At 32.4% G+C, this 20,284-nt stretch overlaps 2 protein-coding genes across 5 annotated transcripts; one reads left to right on the top strand and one right to left on the bottom strand.

Annotated features, from left to right (window-relative positions):
* The first annotated feature begins 3,715 nt into the window (after window positions 1–3,715).
* Window positions 3,716–7,737, top strand: LOC107406469 (transcription factor MYB1). Its single transcript, XM_016013592.4, has 3 exons — window positions 3,716–3,965; window positions 4,190–4,319; window positions 7,120–7,737. The coding sequence occupies exons 1-3, from the start codon at window positions 3,833–3,835 to the stop codon at window positions 7,523–7,525; spliced, it is 669 nt and encodes a 222-aa protein (XP_015869078.1). The 5' UTR covers window positions 3,716–3,832; the 3' UTR covers window positions 7,526–7,737.
* A 322-nt stretch (window positions 7,738–8,059) lies between these two features.
* LOC107406472 (ran-binding protein M homolog) lies at window positions 8,060–16,438 on the bottom strand. 4 transcript variants are annotated; one of them, XM_048475574.2, is made up of 11 exons: window positions 15,710–16,437; window positions 15,117–15,263; window positions 14,878–14,964; window positions 13,627–13,672; window positions 12,544–12,620; window positions 11,922–12,087; window positions 10,754–10,822; window positions 9,540–9,599; window positions 9,150–9,236; window positions 8,563–8,788; window positions 8,060–8,458 (listed from the first exon to the last, which is right to left on the bottom strand). In XM_048475574.2, the coding sequence occupies exons 1-11, from the start codon at window positions 16,093–16,095 to the stop codon at window positions 8,442–8,444; spliced, it is 1,368 nt and encodes a 455-aa protein (XP_048331531.1). In that variant the 5' UTR covers window positions 16,096–16,437; the 3' UTR covers window positions 8,060–8,441. The 4 variants fall into 4 exon arrangements, with proteins under 4 accessions (XP_048331531.1, XP_048331530.1, XP_048331534.1 ...); XM_048475573.2 differs by having other exon boundaries at window positions 8,060–8,788; XM_048475577.2 differs by lacking the exon at window positions 14,878–14,964 and having other exon boundaries at window positions 8,060–8,788; window positions 15,710–16,438.
* Between the last annotated feature and the right edge of the window lie 3,846 nt (window positions 16,439–20,284).

The raw sequence follows: 20,284 nt of genomic DNA, 5'->3' as shown, positions 1-20,284 counted from the left end.
CTTATAATTTATACTTATTTTATGTTTAATAACTTAAAATTAAATCTACATCCATAACAACCTATAATTTCCTTCAATACCTTTACATTTTATTTGGATGTCAAAAAGACAAAAGGCGAAAAAAAAATTAAAGGAAAAAAAATATGAAGGGGAAAAGATTAAAATTTTTTTTTTTATGTTTGGTTCAATAATTTGCAACAGGCAAGAAAAATCTATATGCAGTCTTTCACAAACATGAGAGAGACATAGAGAGACAGAGAGAGAGAAGAGAGAAGAGAGAGTTGCAAAAGAGAGAAAGAAAAGAGATATTGTAAGAGAAAGTTCTAGAGAGGTGAGAGAGAGGAGAATGAGAGGGGGAACCACAATAGAGCGGAAAGACTATTCAAAGAGAGACTACGGGGACAATAGTGTATTTAGTATTTTTTTTTTAATTTTTAAAGTTATTTAAGATATTTTATTTGCGAATATTATTACAATATTAAAAAATTATTAAAATTATAGTACAACTTATGTAACGTGGATAAAATTGTCCATAAACCAATCCTTCCATGGCAATAACGCCAATCCTTAATAGCTTTTGTTTATATCGCTTTCTATAATGATTTTAAGAATAATATAAAACATTATTTAGTCTATTATCATATTTTAAAATATATATTATTTAAAATTAATTATATTTAATAACATTTATATTTTACAAAATTCATTTATATTTTTGTATTAATCAATTAAATAGTTATGCATATATTTTTAATAAATATATTGGTAGACTAACAATACGTGTAGCATTACTCTCATTTTAAAATCCACAATATGTTACAACGTAACCTTTTCAATTTGATTTTTGAGCAAAAAAATATTTTCAATTTGTATTTTGTTTATTTTATTTTGCTAATTATGGTTAACAATTTCATCTCACACATGATTCTTAAAAATTGTAATTCTAAAATATATCAATTTTTGGACTATAATTGGCAATAATAAAAAAGCATCCATAAAGGATAGCTGTAACACCCCGTCCCAAAGTACAACGGAAATTTTTCAACTTTGACCGAGGTTGACTGTTGACCGTTGACTTTGATCGTTGACCGTTGATCGAAGAGGTCAAAAGATGACTTTTTGACTCCGATGGAATTCTAGGTTGACTGAGGTACCGTTACGAAGTACACGTTGACACGAGTTCGTAGACTAGTAGCACGTTGAAAACGGAGCTACGGTTTGAAAGTTATGAGCAAAACAAGTTGATGTCCAAACTGTCCAAGGGATGCCCGAGTTGACTTTTTATTCATGCAAAGTTGAGCTTTGACTCATGCATGGTTGTGAAGTACTCGTCGATTTGAGTTCATAGACTAGCGGCACGCTTAAATTGGACATCTGATTAAAAAGTTATAGGCATGCAAAGTTTTCCAAATACAGTATTATTTTAATATTATTTTAAATAAGTGAACAGTATGTGCCATGTGTCGCAATTTCAGCCAATCCCGTGAGTGAACAGTGTCACCTACGGGTGGCTTTTATTTTGGCAAAACGCGTGAGCCGGCGAGGAAAGGAGAGAGAAAGAGAGGAGGAGAGAGAGAGAGAGAGAGAGAGAGAGCTAGAGAGAGAAACCAACCGGCCACCGCCGTTCACCCATTTCTGGCCACCGAAACAGTACACGTGCCACCCCACCTGAAAACTGGCCGGCCAGCCAAAAATCAAGGCCAACCGACCATCAACGGGCCCGGATCGAGGCTTTTTCCGGTGGCAATGCCAATTTTTCAAACTCTGATTTCTCCCTATTCCGGCCACCGTTTGCCTTACCGCCGGTCCCATTGAGTTACCCATCACCAGATCTACCTTCCCACCAAAAATCACGGCCAGTGGCCATCTGAAGCGTCGACGGCGGTGGCGGATTTCGGTGACCACGGCGGTTCGCCGGGAAATTGACTTTCCGGCGAGTTTCCGGCTGCACCACCCCTCCTTTCCCACTAATTCCGACCCTCTGAACCCAAATCCGGTGTCCCGTTTCCTCAATTCTCAACGGATTGAGAGAATCAAGGACTTGAAATCCGTGAGCTTTCCGACCAGATTCCGGCCACCACGGGTCCGATCTCTAGGAGGTAAGCCTCAATCCGCGATCCTCATTCCATAAGCTTCGATTCGGTATATTACTTGTCAATTTTGGTTAACGTTTGTGTTAAACCCCCCAGGTACCGGGGATTATTTACCTTAATAAAATATTATTTTATTTAACTGTGTGTAAATTGTTATTTTAGGAGCATGTGTGGATTGACGAATCGATCCTATGGTGGATCGTGGTTTAATTGCGTGCTCGAGGTGAGTAACCCACCTTAAAAATTATTTTGGAATGTTAAAATATGTATATTTTGTGTTAATTGGTTATTTGAAAAATATATTTGATGTGTTGGATATTTAGTAAATTTATATTTGGAATTTTGATGCCAAAATTGAATGGAATTAAATATTTGTGCATTATAAAATATATTGGTTTTAAGGAATTTGAGATTTTGGTAAATTTTATCAAATTTCATTGTTGGAATATTTCATAATTAAATAATTGATAAATATGTTTATGTATTTGATATTAAGAGAATTTCCATATAAATTGTATTGCTAATTTATAATGTTTTTAATATATGTTTTGGTGCCAAAAGAATATATTTGGGAATTTAAAGAAATTGTGGGTTGATTTATTTTAATTATTGCTATGGTTATTATTCAATTATTGTGCACAATTATATGAATTAATTATATATGAAATTTATGTGGTTTTAAGGATTTGTTGATTTAAATAGATTTTGAGGATTGGAGAAAAATATTGTTTTAAAGAATTATGTTTCAAAAATATTTATGCCATTGGAAAATTGTATATTTGAGTTGATGGAAATGAAAGTTGATGGATTTGAAAATTGTATAATTGTATCGATGAATTTTGTGATGTAAGAAAAATTATATTATTATCGGTGGATTTATGCTGGAAATGTTAAAGAAAAATGTGGAAGGAATAAGGGGATGTTTATAGAAGTGTGTTTTCAGTGCAGGAAATTTGTGATAAATCCAACCTTTAGGGGAGGTTCTGCCGGATTTTCCATTGGAGGGTCCGGTAGGGTTTCCCTGGGATCAGGACTTGTATAGGATTCCAGTGAGAAATTTTGGACGGATCCTAACAATAGCAAATAAATTATTTAAAAAGAAAAAAAGAGTAAGACGTACGAATTCGACAAAATTAGAATGAATTCGGTCTAAATTACAATGTAAAAAAGATAAATAAATAGAAATGAAAAGTACAAGTACCTAAATTTAGATGATGTACTGATTCTCACAGTTATAGTGTGGCCCAATATGGCATATATAAGGTGTGCGTGGATTAATCTTTAATTGGATACCCATCTCACATTTTGTCTATGATTTTCTCCGTTCTCTTTTTTTCTCTTTGACCCCAGTTGAACTGTTCACACGTCGACGTCGTGTATATGTGCGGTGTACTTCTATTCCAGCTCCATTTTGAACCATGTGAAAAATCTGAAAACGACTTGGAGGTTGGGCAAGCAAGATTTAAATTTGAAGGTCGGACTGGTAGCTAGATGATGATCTGCATGCATGTGAAATTAATTAGTTTGTTCCTTTTTCAGAGACCATACCCTCTTTTGGAAATGATTTGTGTGGACACCAAATTTTTGCATTTCCTTTTACAATATTACAAGAAGAAGTAATATGTACCAAATTCGATCAATTAGGCCTACTTTATATATAAAAGAATTATTGAGTTTGTATATTTTTAAAAGAAACAAATACAATTTCGTTTTGTTTCAAAAGTTACTGGGAAGCATATATGGAAGAAGAAGGACAAGAACGTTGTTTAGGTGTCAGAAAAGGAGCATGGACTCAAGAGGAAGATGATCTTCTAAAGCATTGCGTAAACAAATATGGAGAAGGAAAATGGAATAAAGTACCTCAAAGAGCTGGTAATTTACACGTAGAGAATCACAGGATCCTCTCTCTTAAGTTGCATAAACGATATATATATATATATATATATATATATATGTATTTAGGTATGTATGCAATCTTCAATACGATATATATGTATGTATGATTGTATATATGCATGTATAAATATGCCGTTACCATGCATGGATATAGGTTTTTTTTGGTAGTTTCTGAGTCGATCATTTTCATGGGTTAACAGGTCTAAATAGATGCGGAAGAAGTTGTAGAACAAGGTGGCTAAATTATCTGAAACCAGATGTGAATAATGGGGAATTCATGGAAGATGAAGTTGATCTGCTTATTAGACTTCATAAGCTTTTAGGCAACAGGCAAGTTTTACTACTACATATTTGTCGTAAGTCTTACTGCAATCTTTGATTTGATTAAATCCTAATACTTAAGAGCTTACTTGTTAGATAATAAAAATAAATAAATAAATAAACATGATTTAAAATTTTAACTTCTATAGAAATATTGAAAATTAAAAATATGAAAATATTCACAAAAATATCAAAAATTATTAAATAAGAATAAAAATTTATAAAAAATAATGAAAATTAAAAAAAAAACTATTTAAAAGTAATTTTTCTTATTGAAACTTAGTATTTATTTATTTGATTAATTAATTATCAATTTGATTAGAAAAATTTCAAAAATATTTCATGGATATTATATTTTTCTTAATCAATCAATTTATAATAAATATTAATATAGTTATAAATATACTATTATTAATAAACAAATATGCAAAAAAATACATATTTAATAAACTATTTTTAATTAAAATATATGAAATAATTATTAGAATTATATTATATTTCATTAATATTATTTTGATATCATAAAGAGTTACTTAAGGGTTAAAAATTATTGTTATATTTCAAATTCTCATTTTAAGATATAAAATATAAAAAGTAATTATTAAAATATTATCTCTTTGATAATTTTGCTTTTAATTATTAATATTTTATTTATATGAATATCTAACAACTGAATTTGTAGAGAATATTTTTTGCATATCGTTCAATTTTTATTAACATTTTAATTTTTATCTACTTTATAATATTTATAAAAATATTTAATTTATTATTATAAATATATATATATATATATATATAATAGTGGATAAATAGACTTATAAGTTATACGTGACATTAATTTTTTCTAAAAATATAATAGGTAAACTTGTTTAATGTAATTTTAAATATTATTTATTAATATGTTTTTTTTTATTTGCTTGATTATTGGAAGGCAATTAAAAGATAAAAAAATTATTAATATTGTTAATTTGACCAAAAATTTTACTAAACATCAACAATATTCTTAAAATATTTTTATAAAATTATTTTACAAAAGAAAAACATATATATTTCCAAAATTTCTATAAAAATTTTATCAAAATTTTAAAAATTTCCATAAAAATTATGAATTTTCTAACAAAATTATAAAAGTTTTTATGTGAATATTATAACGAAAGTTTATATAAAAATTATGGACAAAAATTAAAAATTTTAATAAATATTATGGAAATTATACATGTTTCCATATATATGATTAAAATGAAAATTTCATAAAAATTTTGTAAAAAGTTTTGATATTTTAAACTATGGAGATGAATATTGTTTGAATTCAAATCTAAAATTTTACTTATGATGTGGCAACTTGTTGCATTTATTGATAAACATCCTTGCTTATCAAAGTGTAGGAAACCTTGATATAAGAACTATTGAATATTATATATATATATATATAAAAAGAGGGGCTATAATGCAAACATCCGGATGGGTTAAAAAGGGACAAAAACATGCATTTTTTTGCTGACCGTTGGATTGTAATAGATACCCCAAATAATCAGATCTCTCTCTCTCTCCCAATTTTCTCAGTTCCCATCATACACGCCAAAAGCAAACCATAATATAGACTTTCTCTCTTAATTCCCTCATTGTCAGTGGTTTTCTATGGTTTCCAAATTCAAACACCCCAAAGTCAGAACAAAAGCGAAGACGAAGAAGAAGAAGAAGAAGCAAATGTCGATTTCCACCGTATCAATCACAGCGAACCCGACGACTCAGTGGAGACCAGTCTTGGCCTCCGAGAAGAAATCAAACATTGAGTTGGTGGCTAAGTCCGCCGATAATAAAACCGTCACCGATAATGGCAGAGATCTGAGCAATCTGTCGCCACCGATAATAGCAGAGATCTGAACAATCTCTCCATAAGAGGCGAAGCATTCCTCGAACGCTTTTCCAAAGAAGCAGTACAACTCAAGAAATCTGCACCCAATTCAACCGTCACACTGCCCATAGTCCGGCGTTCTTGTAAACCCATCCCTACCCGGCCTCGTTGGCTCACCGTCCTTAGCGTTTTCACCAAGAATTTTGTTCTTCTCCTTGTGCTTGTGGGAGGGAAAAAAAAAAATTCTAATCTGGACCTTCTATTACAATCCAACGGTCAGCGAAAAAAGGCATGTTTTTGGTCCGTTTTTAACCCATTCGGACATCCGCATTATAGCCCCTCTCTCTTTCTCTCTCTCTATATATATATAGTGCGTTTATGGTGCGGACGGTTCTCATACGGACCACAGTATTGGTAATGATTTTTTATAGTATTGGTGACGATTTTCTAAAGAAACCGTCGTTAATACTATAAAAAAACCGTCACTAATACTGCGGTCCTCATGCGGACCATCCTCACCATAAAATTTCCATATATATATATATATATATATGCAAATATATATTGATTTTGATATGTTGGGTACTGATAAATCTCACCATATATTAGAAATCCATTAAAATTCCTATGTGTTAACAGTAATTATTTGTCTAAGCACTTGACACGTTAAAAAATTTCCATTGAATCTACCCATTTTAGTTGCTATTAATTTTGTATTTCTAAAACGAAGTTATTTTAATGTATCGTTCTTTTGTTGTTCAAGAAGTTAATCTCACATGCATTTTCATGTATGATATTAATTCATGTAGAACTCGTTTATAATTTCAAATACTCAAAAAAAAAATAATAACAATAAAAATAAAAAATAATAATAAAATAGTAGTCTTGGTTTTTTTTTTTTTTTTTTTCAGTTGTTCATATGTATCATAAGCTTATGCTTTTCCATACATGTAGATGGTCAATAATTGCTGGTAGACTTCCGGGAAGAACAGCAAATTGTGTGAAGAACTATTGGAATACTCACCTACGGAAAAAGGTTGGTGATGATGAAGAACACTTGAAAGATAATGATACCCCAAAAATGATACAAATGAAGTCCAACATATACAAACCTCGACCTTGGAAATTTTCAAAACATTTTCATTGGGGAAGCAACATTAATAACCCTACGAATATTCAACCACGAAAGACATCTCTAATTTTGGAAGAGACTCAATGGTATGGAGAAGAGCTTCCCCCAAATTTTTGCATTGAAGATCTTGAACATTTTGATGAAGCCCACCAGGATCAAACTGATTATTGGGAAGACTCGAAGGGTTTGGACCCTAGGGGCCTTTTCAATGCAGAGAATGAACCATAATTAATCAACTTGGGTGGCTGTTTCTTACCAGAAGAAAGGTAGGGGGGTTGTTCTTATCCGACGCCGGATAAGCAATATATAAATAAACGTTTGTATTGGTGTTGCATTTTGAAAAATACTATTATCACCACAATGACCATCTTTAGTAAATCCTATTTGCCATCCGCAGTTTAAATGAAAAATTGCTTTCCCATATTAAATTTTTAAAATTAAAATTAATATATAATTAATGCAATCGTTTAGTCAATTAAAATTTCTTTAAAAAATTATCATACAAGGAATAGTTCAGACTGTCACCACAAAGTGATGAATAGCAAAACTCTTAGAATTTTATTAACAAACATTTATGCATTATTTATTTTATAAAATTAGCTAATTTTAAAAGGACATTAACCTAGGTAAGAATGTCAGTACATTTATTTTCGACAAGAAGAAAATACCTAATAATTTCAACAAGAGCCACATAACCTATATAAGCATAAGACACATGTTTCATAGGGTGAAAATAAAATAAAACCTTTATGTACCACAAAATACAAAGAGAAAAACATTAATAACATGACCATACATCATAAATATTTTGCAACTTCTCACTTCGTTCCAAGTGTTTTCACTGTACTCCAAATGCAAGATAAGCTACAGATTCGTCAAATGCAGCAGCAACACAACCTAACAAATTTGTACGCATACTTTTGTAACAATTAGCTACATTTCCCAGATCTCTGTCCAGCTAAAACTTTTTGGATCCCCCAGGCTTAAAATGTTATAAGTTACAAGAGGCTTACAGACACATCAAGAGGAACAACAGCAACCCATTATGGAAAGAAAAATTATTAGTGGGTCAGGTAAAACATAAAAGGGGCCTCTGTACAGTATACTGGACACTAAATCCAACATGATCGCTCTGCATTGCAGTTTAAGAAATGGGCAACTCTGCATATGAACAGGGGAAGATGAGGAAGTGCGGTTAATTAATCAAAGCTAGCACTTTGCCTTCTTACCACTGTTGAGTACTCTTTTAAGATGGAAAGCTTCACCTTGGTCGTCGTTCAAAGATCTTCTCTCCAAACAGCAAGCAGTCAGCTGCCTGAGTAGCCTTTCAAGATACGAGTGCAAGCAACTGTTTGAATCTTTCAGGTTGGGATTCGTTGACAGGATCATTGCATTAACCATATCTGCTACAACTTCACGCTGCGACTCTTCAAGAAGATATCCTACTAAAGACTCCTGTGGTTGTTGATATGCCAGCAAAGCAACACAATCCTATAAAAAAAGAGTTTTTTTGGTGATTAGTATACTTCAATTAATTAATACCCTAATATGCAAAGAAACTAGTTCTGTATTGCTTCTGCCAGCACGGACCCAGAAAAATATATGGAAACTCCACTCTAGAGACAGTTATTTATCGTCTAGGGAAAAAGAAAACGAAACATAACGTGGACAGGAGGAAAAAAATAATAATAAAAATAAAATACAGAAAACTGGTGCCTTCTATGCCCTTTCTAAGGAAATAAGCATTCTTTCAATGTCTCATTAAGGAAGAAAAAATAAGCGTTCATTAATATCTCATAGTATTTGAATCAGTAAATATTTTACGGATGTACAGGCTTACAATTACACTTACCTTAACTAGATCCTCAAACTCAGGCAGCTCGAAGAACTTTGCCAATTGCATCCTTCCATATTTCACAGCTTCCTCTAGTGCTCCAGCCTATATGTCAGATTGAATGGCCTCAGAGCAAGTTCACATACAAACATGGTGAAGGTATGTTTATCATATAAAAGAAATTAATTCCTGTTGACAAATATTCTCCTGACTGATTAAGGAAGTGGTTGGTACATGGTGTTAGAAATAAATCTAAAGGGATGTTTTTGTCTAAATTGGAACCCCATAATATATATTAAAATTTAAAATAACAATAATAATAATAATACTAAGGTTAAAAGGATATGGGATGTTAATGTAATGGACCCTAAATTAAATGGAATATAATAAAATAGGGAAAACGCATACCCGAACCAATTCAATAAACTTTTGACAGTGAAGAAGAAAGCAAGTAGCTGATTTATCATCCTGCAGAAAGTAAATTACAACCTAAATAAGATTATCCTTTTGCTATAAGAAATCAATCACAAACTAGTTAGAGGAAATTATACTCTAGGAAACTACAAAAACATTCAACTCAATGTTTCTAAGGTATCTTCTAAAATACATACTGGTGACATATTTTCAATCCTTGAATACCATAAGAAACAACTGCAAGTACATTTGCAAAACAAGGACTCATAATAAACCAAACAAATGGCAAAATGCCAAGATTAGAAGTGTCAAAGGTGAGGGAACTTCATCAGGGCTAAGAAACTGGTCAAGTATCAGACCTTCTCTTTTTGGAATTTTCAGTCCCTCCCCACCACCATAAGCAAATAGTAGTAATAATAATAAAAAGTACAACACGGTCAAGCTATTTATATTCATAAGTAGATAACAAAATATGGAATCAACTGCTTCTACTTTTAAATTTGAAAAACAAATATGGAAAGGTACAACTTTTGATTGACCTAGGTAACATTGATTTTTCGAGTAAACCAACCACTCAAGCTAAAGTGATAAGTGAAAATGAAAGAATAAAAGTACATCCAATCAGTATCAACCCAATCTGTGAAGGACCTTCTGAATTCAGATATTCTTAAATGTTGAAATTAGCTAATGTAAGGGGAAAAGAGGATATTTGTTCCAATCAAAATATACCATATGGCCAAAGCCATACAAGATATGACTTTTAACAACCTCTTTTTTGTTTTTTTGTTTTTTCGTTTTTTTGTTTTTTTGTTTTTTATAAGTTCAAAAACCTCAAAAAAATAAACAATCAGAGGTTATTTTAAAGAAAATTTAATCCGGGTAATACATGCATAAATGCTAGGAAATATGTGTGCCAAGTTAGCGTATATTGAACAGAATTTATAGCATTCTAGCAATCAAAACTTGTGGTTATTAGAAGACAACCTCAAAAAAAAAACAATCAAAGAGGTTGTTTTAAAGAAAAAGACACAACATTATCAGGACACAGGGATAATCCAGGTAATACATGCATAAATGCTAGGAAATATGTGTGCCAAGTTACTTATATTGAGCAGAATTTATAGCATTCTAACGATCAAAACTTGTAGTTATTAGAGGACACTTGAAAAAAATACATATAACCATTAAATAAAGTTATGACAGTACACCTGAACAATCTGGGGATACCAATCACCAAGTTTGCTAAGTGCAGCATCAATCTCCCCATTCCTTATTAGCTTCATTGCGGGAAAATATAAGTTAGCCATAACCAAAATTCATTATATTTGGCTGGTTTACTATATTTCAGATGAAAGAAGAACAAGCCACAAAAAAACAAACAAAACACTCAAGCATATATCCAACGGTAATAATATAAACTACACATAATGGTACCCAAACTGAAAAAAGAGGAAGTTAAAATCAACTATCATGCAAGGCCCAAATTCCGAAATGAATAAAAGAAACAAAAAGCATTAAAAGTACAATTATTATTATTATTATTTTTTTTTTTTTTTTTTGGCTACAGAAAAGTGTAGTATATTTTTGAAACATGCAATCATGACTTTGTTTTGAACATTATGGAAGAACTTTTAAAGAGGATTTTACAGGATTATATAAAATTAAAGGTGCCTTTAGAGCATCTATTTCAAACAACTTTAAGGACATTCCATTCTTAAATGGAACGTTGTGATGTAGAATTTTCAGATAAGTTTTTTTTTTTTTTTTTTTTCTTAATTAAAAACTTTTCTTGAGGATTTTTCTTCCTCACTAATTTTATGTTTTTCTTTCTATCAAAGAAGTAAAGTTTTCCACACTAATTAACAGTATATTTCACAAACAGAAATTCGTTAGCCATGACCAAGGAGATAAGATTTTCATAGAAAGTAATAACATAAGCAGCAACAGGTTCTTGTTTCTGATTCAAAAATAGATGTGATATCATACCAATATAACCCCCACGTATATTTAGCCCCAACATGTTCTCATGAAAACCTTTCTGAAATTACTTAGTCACAAAATATAAAAAGCTTGAAGAAGAAAATTAGATCCCAAAATGTATGAAAAAAGCTCATTTAAGCCATAATTGCAATGATAGATTCCAATTAGCTGATAACTAAACCATAATAACTTGGAGCCCCATAACTAAGCACCTCCAAAAACAACTCCCGAATATTTCAAAATTTCTAATCTAAACATGAAAAGAAATTTTAAATTCATCTCAAAGAAGTAAAATTTATAGATAGGAAATCTAACACAAGACATTAAGTCAAAAAAAAAAAGAAAAAAGCATGGGACTATTTTTACCAAGCAATCTGTATACGCAATTTTTCATACCTGTCGAAGAGTCTTTCTCTGGCTCAGTGCATACATGATATCCTCCTGTTCACAGGAACCATTTTCTTGAGCTATATATATAGGAGGAACAGTGCTTTTACTAGCCATGTCAAATGAATTGAGTGTGTCTTCGTATCCATAATGTAGCAAGTAGGAGCGAACAATCCTGATTATATAATTAGACAAATAAGAAAATATTAACAATTATTTAAAAGTATCATAATGATATTATCAGCTCCAAGATAAAATCTGACTGAAATGCTGCAAGAAGTAAACTCTAAAGCTTTTAAATCCGTCAGATCTGAATAGTAACTTTAATATTGGTAACAAAAGACTCGAATATGTAAGATTGCACAAGCATGGATAGAACACCTAGAGATGACCAAATTTTTGTCCAATAGAAAATAAAAAAGGTGCAAAGTACACAGAACAGGATTCATGCAAAAGGCCATAAACATGAGACTTCCACGTAAAGTCCATATTCTGGATTTCTACTTAATTATAAACATCAGACTGTTCCATCGAGAAATATTGCACTAGAGGCATATTATTTGCTAAGTACACTAACCCAAAATCAAGAAATTTGTTGATTGAAAAGGATCCAAGACAAATGTTAACTTACCCATGACTGACATTTGTTGGTAGAGAAATTTTTTCAATTGTCATTTGCTGCTTCATCCTCTCTTGTGCTTCAAAATCCTAATCAGATTCTATAGCATGAATATCGACAAAAAGACATGATATAATAAATAAATAAATAAAAGGAATGAATATTTCATGATTTTGTTTGATATAAAAATGGTTTTTTCCCTTTTTTGATAGAATATCTTGTGTTATATTTCAAAAAAAAAGGAGAGTAAAAAAGAAATAAATAAATGCAATGGAAGAGGAAGATGGGTCAGGAAAAAAATGTCAGTGATGATGATGAAATCAAATTTCGAGCATAGTGAATAAAGAAATTATTAAATGTTCACAATCAATCATAAATATAATGCAGACAAGAATAAACAGTTTCTGTAGTTTTCCATGCTTTCATAAACTACACAAAGCAGGTGACTTTTCAAAAATAATCAGCTCAAGAGAAACTTGGAGCAAGTTATTGATAACTCTAGGAATTTGGTCTGTTAGAAAGACAACATAATTTGAGCCAAATTTTGTATGAGTTAACAGGACTAGTATAAGCAACACTCCAATTGAAGTTACTATACATAACACCATTACTTAATTTTCAGTATGAAAATATCTAATTATCAACACGAATAAAGATCAAAGTTTCCATGTAGTAGTATTAGGAGGCAAGCAACTGGGAACAGTGACAAAATTGCCATGAACAGTGTAGAAAGAAACATGTTGAGATCATGTAGATCTACTATGTCAAAATATTTGAACCACATTACTCACAAAAATTTAGAGGCACACACATTCAAGGTTTTTTCCCATACCATCCACTATACAAAGTTGACCATCTAATAACAGTAAAAAAATGATTATACAAGCAAAAGTAACAACACAAACCATACCTACTACTACAAACCTGAAATTTATACAAAAAATAAAATAAAATAAAATAAAAGAGCAGCAAAACATAAATAAAATACTAAAACATAAAGTTTAAACAATAAAATATATGATTGACTGAGAGTGAGAACAAAAGAAAACTGCGGACCAAATATTTAGAAATAACGAGGACAAACTTCTATCTCACCTTGAGATCAAAAGCAAAAGGCTTTTGTCCAAAGTTGACAAGCACCCTGCAAAAGAAAGTACCACAGAGATTGAATAAGGGGTTTGAAAAAAAAATGAAAGAAGAAGAAGACAAATAACGCATTCATGGCACCTTGCATTAAAAATTAGGATAAACAGGAAGTGTACTTAAAAAAAAGAAGAATCCAAGAACCAAAATGCATAACTTGTGTACACATTAAAACTGTTTCTAACAGCCAATTGACCTGAAAAGAAAAGTAACCTAGAAATGCATCCACAGACACATACAAGGAAGGGACAGAGGGGGAAGAACAATAATCCAGTTCAAAAAGTCTAGCACAATGAAAAGCAATGCCATATTCATAAAAGTTGCAGAAGTAAATAGATTAAACGACTATCTAGAGACTCAACCAGCAAGCTTCAAATGCTAAACATTTCACAAAACTGTAAACCAATAAGTGTACTTAAAAAAAAGAAGAATCCAAGAACCAAAATGCATAACTTGTGTACACATTAAAACTGTTTCTAACAGCCAATTGACCTGAAAAGAAAAGTAACCTAGAAATGCATCCACAGACACATACAAGGAAGGGACAGAGGGGGGAGAACAATAATCCAGTTCAAAAAGTCTAGCATAATGAAAAGCAATGCCATATTCATAAAAATTGCAGAAGTAAATAGATTAAACGACTATCTAGAGACTCAACCAGCAAGCTTCAAACACTAAACATTTCACAAAACTGTAAACCAATATAATTTGCCAAAAGATGTTGCTAGGTTGGTGACAGCCAAGATTTTAGAAAACAATGAGATCACAGCTGTGTATTTATCCAATAAATAGTATTTCTGTTTATAAGCCTACAAGTATTTCCCAAAAACTCATATTAAATTTATATAAGTCCTAATCTTCAGTTCTCATCACAATTGATCCTACAATTCCTACTAGAACGTTAATCACCTTTTAAAACAAAAAAAAAAAAAAAAAAAAAAAAAAAAAAAACATGAAAGAGAAGACAGCAAAATGTATCTAGGTGACTCAAAATGTGGAAGAAATCAATATTGAATGTGCGTGCAGTAGATTGTCAAAGAACAAACTAGAACAACATTCATACAAAATGCAGTTACCACCATCAAGTCATTTCAAATTCAAAAAACCACAAGCAAATGAAGTTTAAAGATAGACTATGACATTTGAATTCCTGATATTGATGAAAGGCAAAAGAGGCTTAAAATTTAGAATAAAACAACATACTCTTCATTTTGGCTGTGAACGGCAATTGTAGGAAATAAGGGTCCCTTCATGTCCTTGTTCACTTTTCCTACTACTGCCCCATTTTTACTAGTATCAACATGAAAGTTAAATATACATGAGAATCTCAGGAAGAAAAACAAAGAATCCAGAAAGCGAACCAAAGCTACAAGTGAATAGATAATCATAAAATAGTCAACAAACACTCGAAATGAAAAGAATAGCATAGACAACTAACTTACGTGAAAAAGAATTCCTGTGTAGCGTAGTTAATACCACCACCAACTATATCACCAGATGTGTAAGTTGGGCCAAAAGGTTCCCCCTTTCCCTGTCCACGATAAAGTAGTCCATCATCCCCATGATAGCCACAACTGTTTGCTTCCCATCTGGTTCAGCGATAAAAGGAGACCATAAAAAAATAACGACAACATAACTATAACGCGCATAGCTACAATAAACCGTAGTTATTTACATCTTATTTCTTATCTTAACTGAGGTGTGACTTTAAACTGTTGAAGGGTTTCCATTGTTTGTTATCTTTCTTCAAGAATTTCATGGGGAGCTAACTAACTACAAGGAACTAGATAGAAATACCCATGTATTGCACCTAGCATAAGAACCTAGAAGAAGCAATTTCCTACATTCTCAGCAACCAAACAAGATTTAAACAAAATGCATTCAACCAATAAATACAAAATATAGTAACAGCCTGTTAAAATGGCATCAAAACAAAACAGGATTGAATTAAGCAATGAACCCAATAATTCATCTATCAAAAAAAGAAAAAAAAAATAACCAAATGAAATTTACACCGAAAGAGAAAGACCCATACCCGGGCTGCCTCCGCATCTTGAAGCTCTCGCTGGTGAAACCAATGGCAATCTGCCCCTTAGTGCCAGCGTCCTTGACAAAAATCTCGAAGTAATATACGAGCCGCTTGACCGGAGCCTGCTTATTGGCCTGAACAACGCCGACATCGTGGCCATGAAGGTTGACGTTTGTATACTTCACCGAGAGCTTATCGGGGGAAACCACCAAGAACCCACCGGAGCTGTTTATGGTGTTGAGCTCGGTTGGAGCTTCCTCATCCTCGTCCATGTCGCACGGACCCTGAGCCGAGCCGAGACGAGACCGCTCCAAGAAGTAGAGACCGAGATCTTGGCCACTCTTGCTGTTGGTTGTGGTGGTGGTGTTGATGTCGTTGGTTACAGAGTTCATTGTTCCCAAAGTCTCTCTCTCACAAACCCTAGAATTCCACAAGCATTTAATCTTTATTTTTTAATTATTGAAAAATTTGCAATTTCGGAATCGAAGAGAAACGAAATCAGCTCCAAGAATTAGGAACTGAAAAGAAAATTTTTGTTCCCGAAAATATAAATTTTTTTGGGGGGTTTGGTGGGGCAAATGGGATTTTCTTCCCCTTTTGTTTTGCTATATAATTATTTTCTCTCCTTTGTTTGATGAAAGGGAAAGATAAAAGAAAATAGCTTGAGAAGGAATCCTTTCTGTGCTTCCCACTCGAACTGTTCGTGGATTATCGGATCGATCTAAGTTAGCACGAAAAGAATGTTTATTTCCAATTATACAATTTTTTTATTTTTATTTTTTGGAAATTATTTAAAATATATATATTTTCAATTTATCCCTCCTTTAAAAAAAAAGTTATAAAATTTTGTCTTAAATTATAACATAATACAAAATTATTTTCTTTATAAAAAGTTTAAAAACTTTAAGTTAGAGTTTCAAGATATTGACCCAACAAGCGTTATATAAATGTAATTTATAAATTTATAGGTATAAATCTAATTAAAGTTTATAAAATTTAAAGATGGATATAAAAATGATTATATAAATAATTATTTCAATTTATTTTGTCATCAATTTTGTTCCCAAAACAATTCTTGATGTATGCATATACATACTACCGTATACTTTTAAGGCTAGATCGCCATTTTTGTCTAATTCTTTTAAAAATAATAATATAATAGGTCATTTTCACATTGTACAACAATTAATTAAGGGGGAAATTGGTTTAAAAAAATTAAGAAACAAATTGAAACATGAAGTTAATTTCAAGAATTTTTTATTTTTTTTATTTTTATTTTTTTGTAATTCTTTAAAAATGCAATCGTTCTTGACACAACTAAATAATCTTGTTAGAAAATAAATAATTATATGTTATGATTTATTTGTTTGGAAAATTCCTATATTATTTCTATATAGTATTAAGCTAAGTAGCTAATGCATAATAGATAAGTGGAGGTTAAGACTAGAGTTAGTTTGGAGACAAAAGTCCATAAAATTTTGGCTCAAAGTTGGAGGCCGCAATTCTAAATTTTTTCATGCCTCAACGGTTGCTAATGGGAGAAAAAATATTATAGCTACCTTAAAAGATGATAATGGTGATTGGCTAGAGTCTACATCAGAAATTGGGTGCTGTTATTGACTTAGATAATGCACTGACTGACGCTCCCCCTACAGCAGATGAAATCTTAAGAGCAGTTAAGAGCATGTATGCCATTAAAGCTCTCGGATTTGATGGGATGTCTGCTCTTTCATTCCAAAGATATTGGAGCATGGTGGGGGTTGCTGTAACTACCATGATTCAGAATGCCTTCCGTTCAGTTATCATCCCAATAGCCATTAACAAAATTTATATTGTGCTTACCCCAAAAGCTAAACACGTCTCCACCTTAACCACCTCAGGCCAATAAAGCTCTACAACACAGTCTACAAGATCTTATCTAAGATTCTAACAGGAAGAATACATTCTGTCCTGGACAAAATCATCTCCCCCTCCCAAGCGGTTTTCATCCCAGGCAGATAGATTGGTGAAAACTCCATTCTAGCTAATGAAATTTTACACATGATGAAGAGGAAGAAAAATTGAAACAAGCTTATCGGATTCAAAATTGATATGATGAAAGCGTATGATGGGGTTGATTAGGAGTTTTAATAACAATCATCTCCAAATTTGGTTTCCTTCATAAGCTGAATGGATTTGTGCTTAGATGCATTTCTATTAATTCTGCGGAGTTGTTACTCAATGATAGTGCTTTTAGCAAGGTGGAAATCAGAAGAGGCTTAAAACAAGGTGACCCCCTTTCCCCTTTTCTCTTCATCCTCTACTCTAAGTTGTTATCAAGGATGCTTTTGAAGCTGAAAAGAGAAGGGGAAATTCATGGAATCAAAATTAGTAGAACCAGACTAGCGATCTCTCACCTACTTTTCGCAAATGACATCTCATTTTTTTGCAGGGCTAACCTTGATGAGGTGCGGAAGGTGAGTAACTACCTTAATCTTTACTGTAGCTAGATGGATCAAAAGGTAAACTTCTTGAAATCTGCATGCTTCTTCTCCAAGAACTTTCAAGGAAAGATTAAGGCAAGTATTAAAAAGATCATGGGATTGAATGAGCTATCAAAGGAGGTCAAATATCTTGGCAACCCAATGTTTGTTGAAAGGAATCATTCAAAGGCATATGAGGGTTTAAGGAGGAAGGTGGAGAACAAACTTCAAGGATGGAAGGCCAAGCTGCTTTCCCAGGCTGGTAGATACGCTCTGATAAAATCAGTTATTAGTGCTACCCCCTTATATGCAATGTCAGCCCATAAACTTCCTATGAAATGGTGTTGAGATATAAAAAGCATGGCTAGTAATTTTTATGGGGTAGAGAGATGAGTGGCAGGAAATACACTGCTATATCTTGGTCGAGAATTTGTAGGCCCAAATTCTTTGGAATGCTCGATATAAGAAAGCTAAAGTATATGAACTTGGCACTTCGAAGAAAACTGAGCTAGTTTTTAGCCACAGACTCGCATAAGATGTGGGTTTGAGCATCAAAATCCAAATATTACGCAGGAAGCTCTTTCCTGAGATGCAATAAGAAAAAAATGGGTAAAAGGGATCGTATCAACATCTTAGAAGACCGTTGGGTACCCAACAACCCAAACTTTAAACTAACACCTCTTTTTGAGGAAGCTATAGTATGGTCACTTTCGGATGGCAATTGGACTGTGGAAATGCTTAATCACATGTTTGATAGAGACACTATCCAAAACATATGTAAGATACCCAACAAGAATTTGAACTTGGAGGACAAGCTTATATGGAATAGAAATTCTAATGGTCTCTATTATGTAAAATCAGCCTACAAAAATAGAATATTGGGATAACTTCCCCGCCTTTTCTTGGTGGAAGTATCTTGGAATTCTAAAATTCACAAAAGATTTAAGTTTTTTTCTTATGGAAATTAGACAATTCTGGTTTTACTATTACCTTCACCCTTCTCTGTCGCAACATTGATGTTGTTTTTAAAGACTGCATGCATGGATGTTGTGTAATTGAATCTGATTGCTATTTTTTTTTTTCACTGTCAAGTGGCTAAAGCAATCTACTTTGCAATGCCCTTAAGTGTAAAATGGGACACCTTTGACGACCAACCTCTAGAACAGAAGTTAATGTTATTAGCTAACCCAATTGGAGTTTTTCCAGTTCATACTAGCAACAAAAAGGACTTTTTCCTCTATTCTTCTCTTATCTTGAACCAACTCTAGAAATTAAGAAATAATGCTCTTTATGACAACAAATAATTTTCTCTTAAGATCACTATGGCTAGGTTGAAGCTTAGATTTAAAGACGCTAAAGCAATTATTGCTAAGAATTGCCTCGAAGGCTGGGTCACCCAACCTAGCAGGGTGATATGGTGGAAACCACCCTTACAGTTTATCAAAGTTAACTCAGATGCTACTGTCAAAGATAAAGTTGGCATGATTAGAGTCATCACTAGAGATCACCAGGAGGAAGTGATAAAAATCAAGGCTGTACAACTGCAATCAAATATTCTGAAATTGGCTGAAACCTTTGGGGTGTTGCAAGGTTTGTCAATGGTGATAAAGGAAGCTTAGACTAAAGTGTAGTGCGAATTAGATGCCAGGAATGTTATCCTCAACTTGAGTAATCCTAGTATTCAATCATCCATTGGACAGCAGAAGGAACAATCTCGGATACCCTTCTTATGAAAAACAAGTTCCAGGAAGCGTGTTTTGTTTGATCCCCCAGGAAAGCAAATTTACTAGCTCATTTTGTTTGTGACTAGTGTACCCTGTCTTTAAACTCCCTTCCTAGTATTTTCTTTTCTTTTGTATCCCAGGAGAGTGGCTGTTAAGCCAACCTTTTTTTTTTTTTTGTAGGCTTTAGCCTTCAGGTTTTCAACTTATAAACTCTTAATTTAGCCCCCCCAAAAACAAAAAAGTAGCTAATGCATATAAGAACTTTTTGAAAAATAATAATAATATGCATGTATGGAACTATACTATATATATAATTCGGGTATTGGTAAAATTTTTGTACTGTGGGATTTTTATTTTTATTTTCATAGTTATCTATGCTAGCTTTTGTTATGTTT

This window comes from Ziziphus jujuba, chromosome 5 (genome assembly GCF_031755915.1).
Source record: "Ziziphus jujuba cultivar Dongzao chromosome 5, ASM3175591v1".
NCBI lineage: Eukaryota > Viridiplantae > Streptophyta > Magnoliopsida > Rosales > Rhamnaceae > Ziziphus > Ziziphus jujuba.
This window is presented reverse-complemented; position numbering and strand designations above follow the sequence as displayed.

Coding starts and splice junctions, on each gene's coding strand:
- LOC107406469 (XM_016013592.4), top strand. CDS start 3,833: ATGGAAGAAGAAGGACAAGAACGTTGTTTAGGTGTCAGAAAAGGAGCA. Junction 3,966..4,189: donor TAAAGTACCTCAAAGAGCTG/GTAATTTACACG, acceptor ATGGGTTAACAG/GTCTAAATAGATGCGGAAGA. Junction 4,320..7,119: donor CATAAGCTTTTAGGCAACAG/GCAAGTTTTACT, acceptor CCATACATGTAG/ATGGTCAATAATTGCTGGTA.
- LOC107406472 (XM_048475573.2), bottom strand. CDS start 16,095: ATGAACTCTGTAACCAACGACATCAACACCACCACCACAACCAACAGC. Junction 13,673..14,877: donor GTTCACAGCCAAAATGAAGA/GTATGTTGTTTT, acceptor TTTCTTTTGCAG/GGTGCTTGTCAACTTTGGAC. Junction 10,823..11,921: donor AGAGAAAGACTCTTCGACAG/GTATGAAAAATT, acceptor CCCGCAATGAAG/CTAATAAGGAATGGGGAGAT.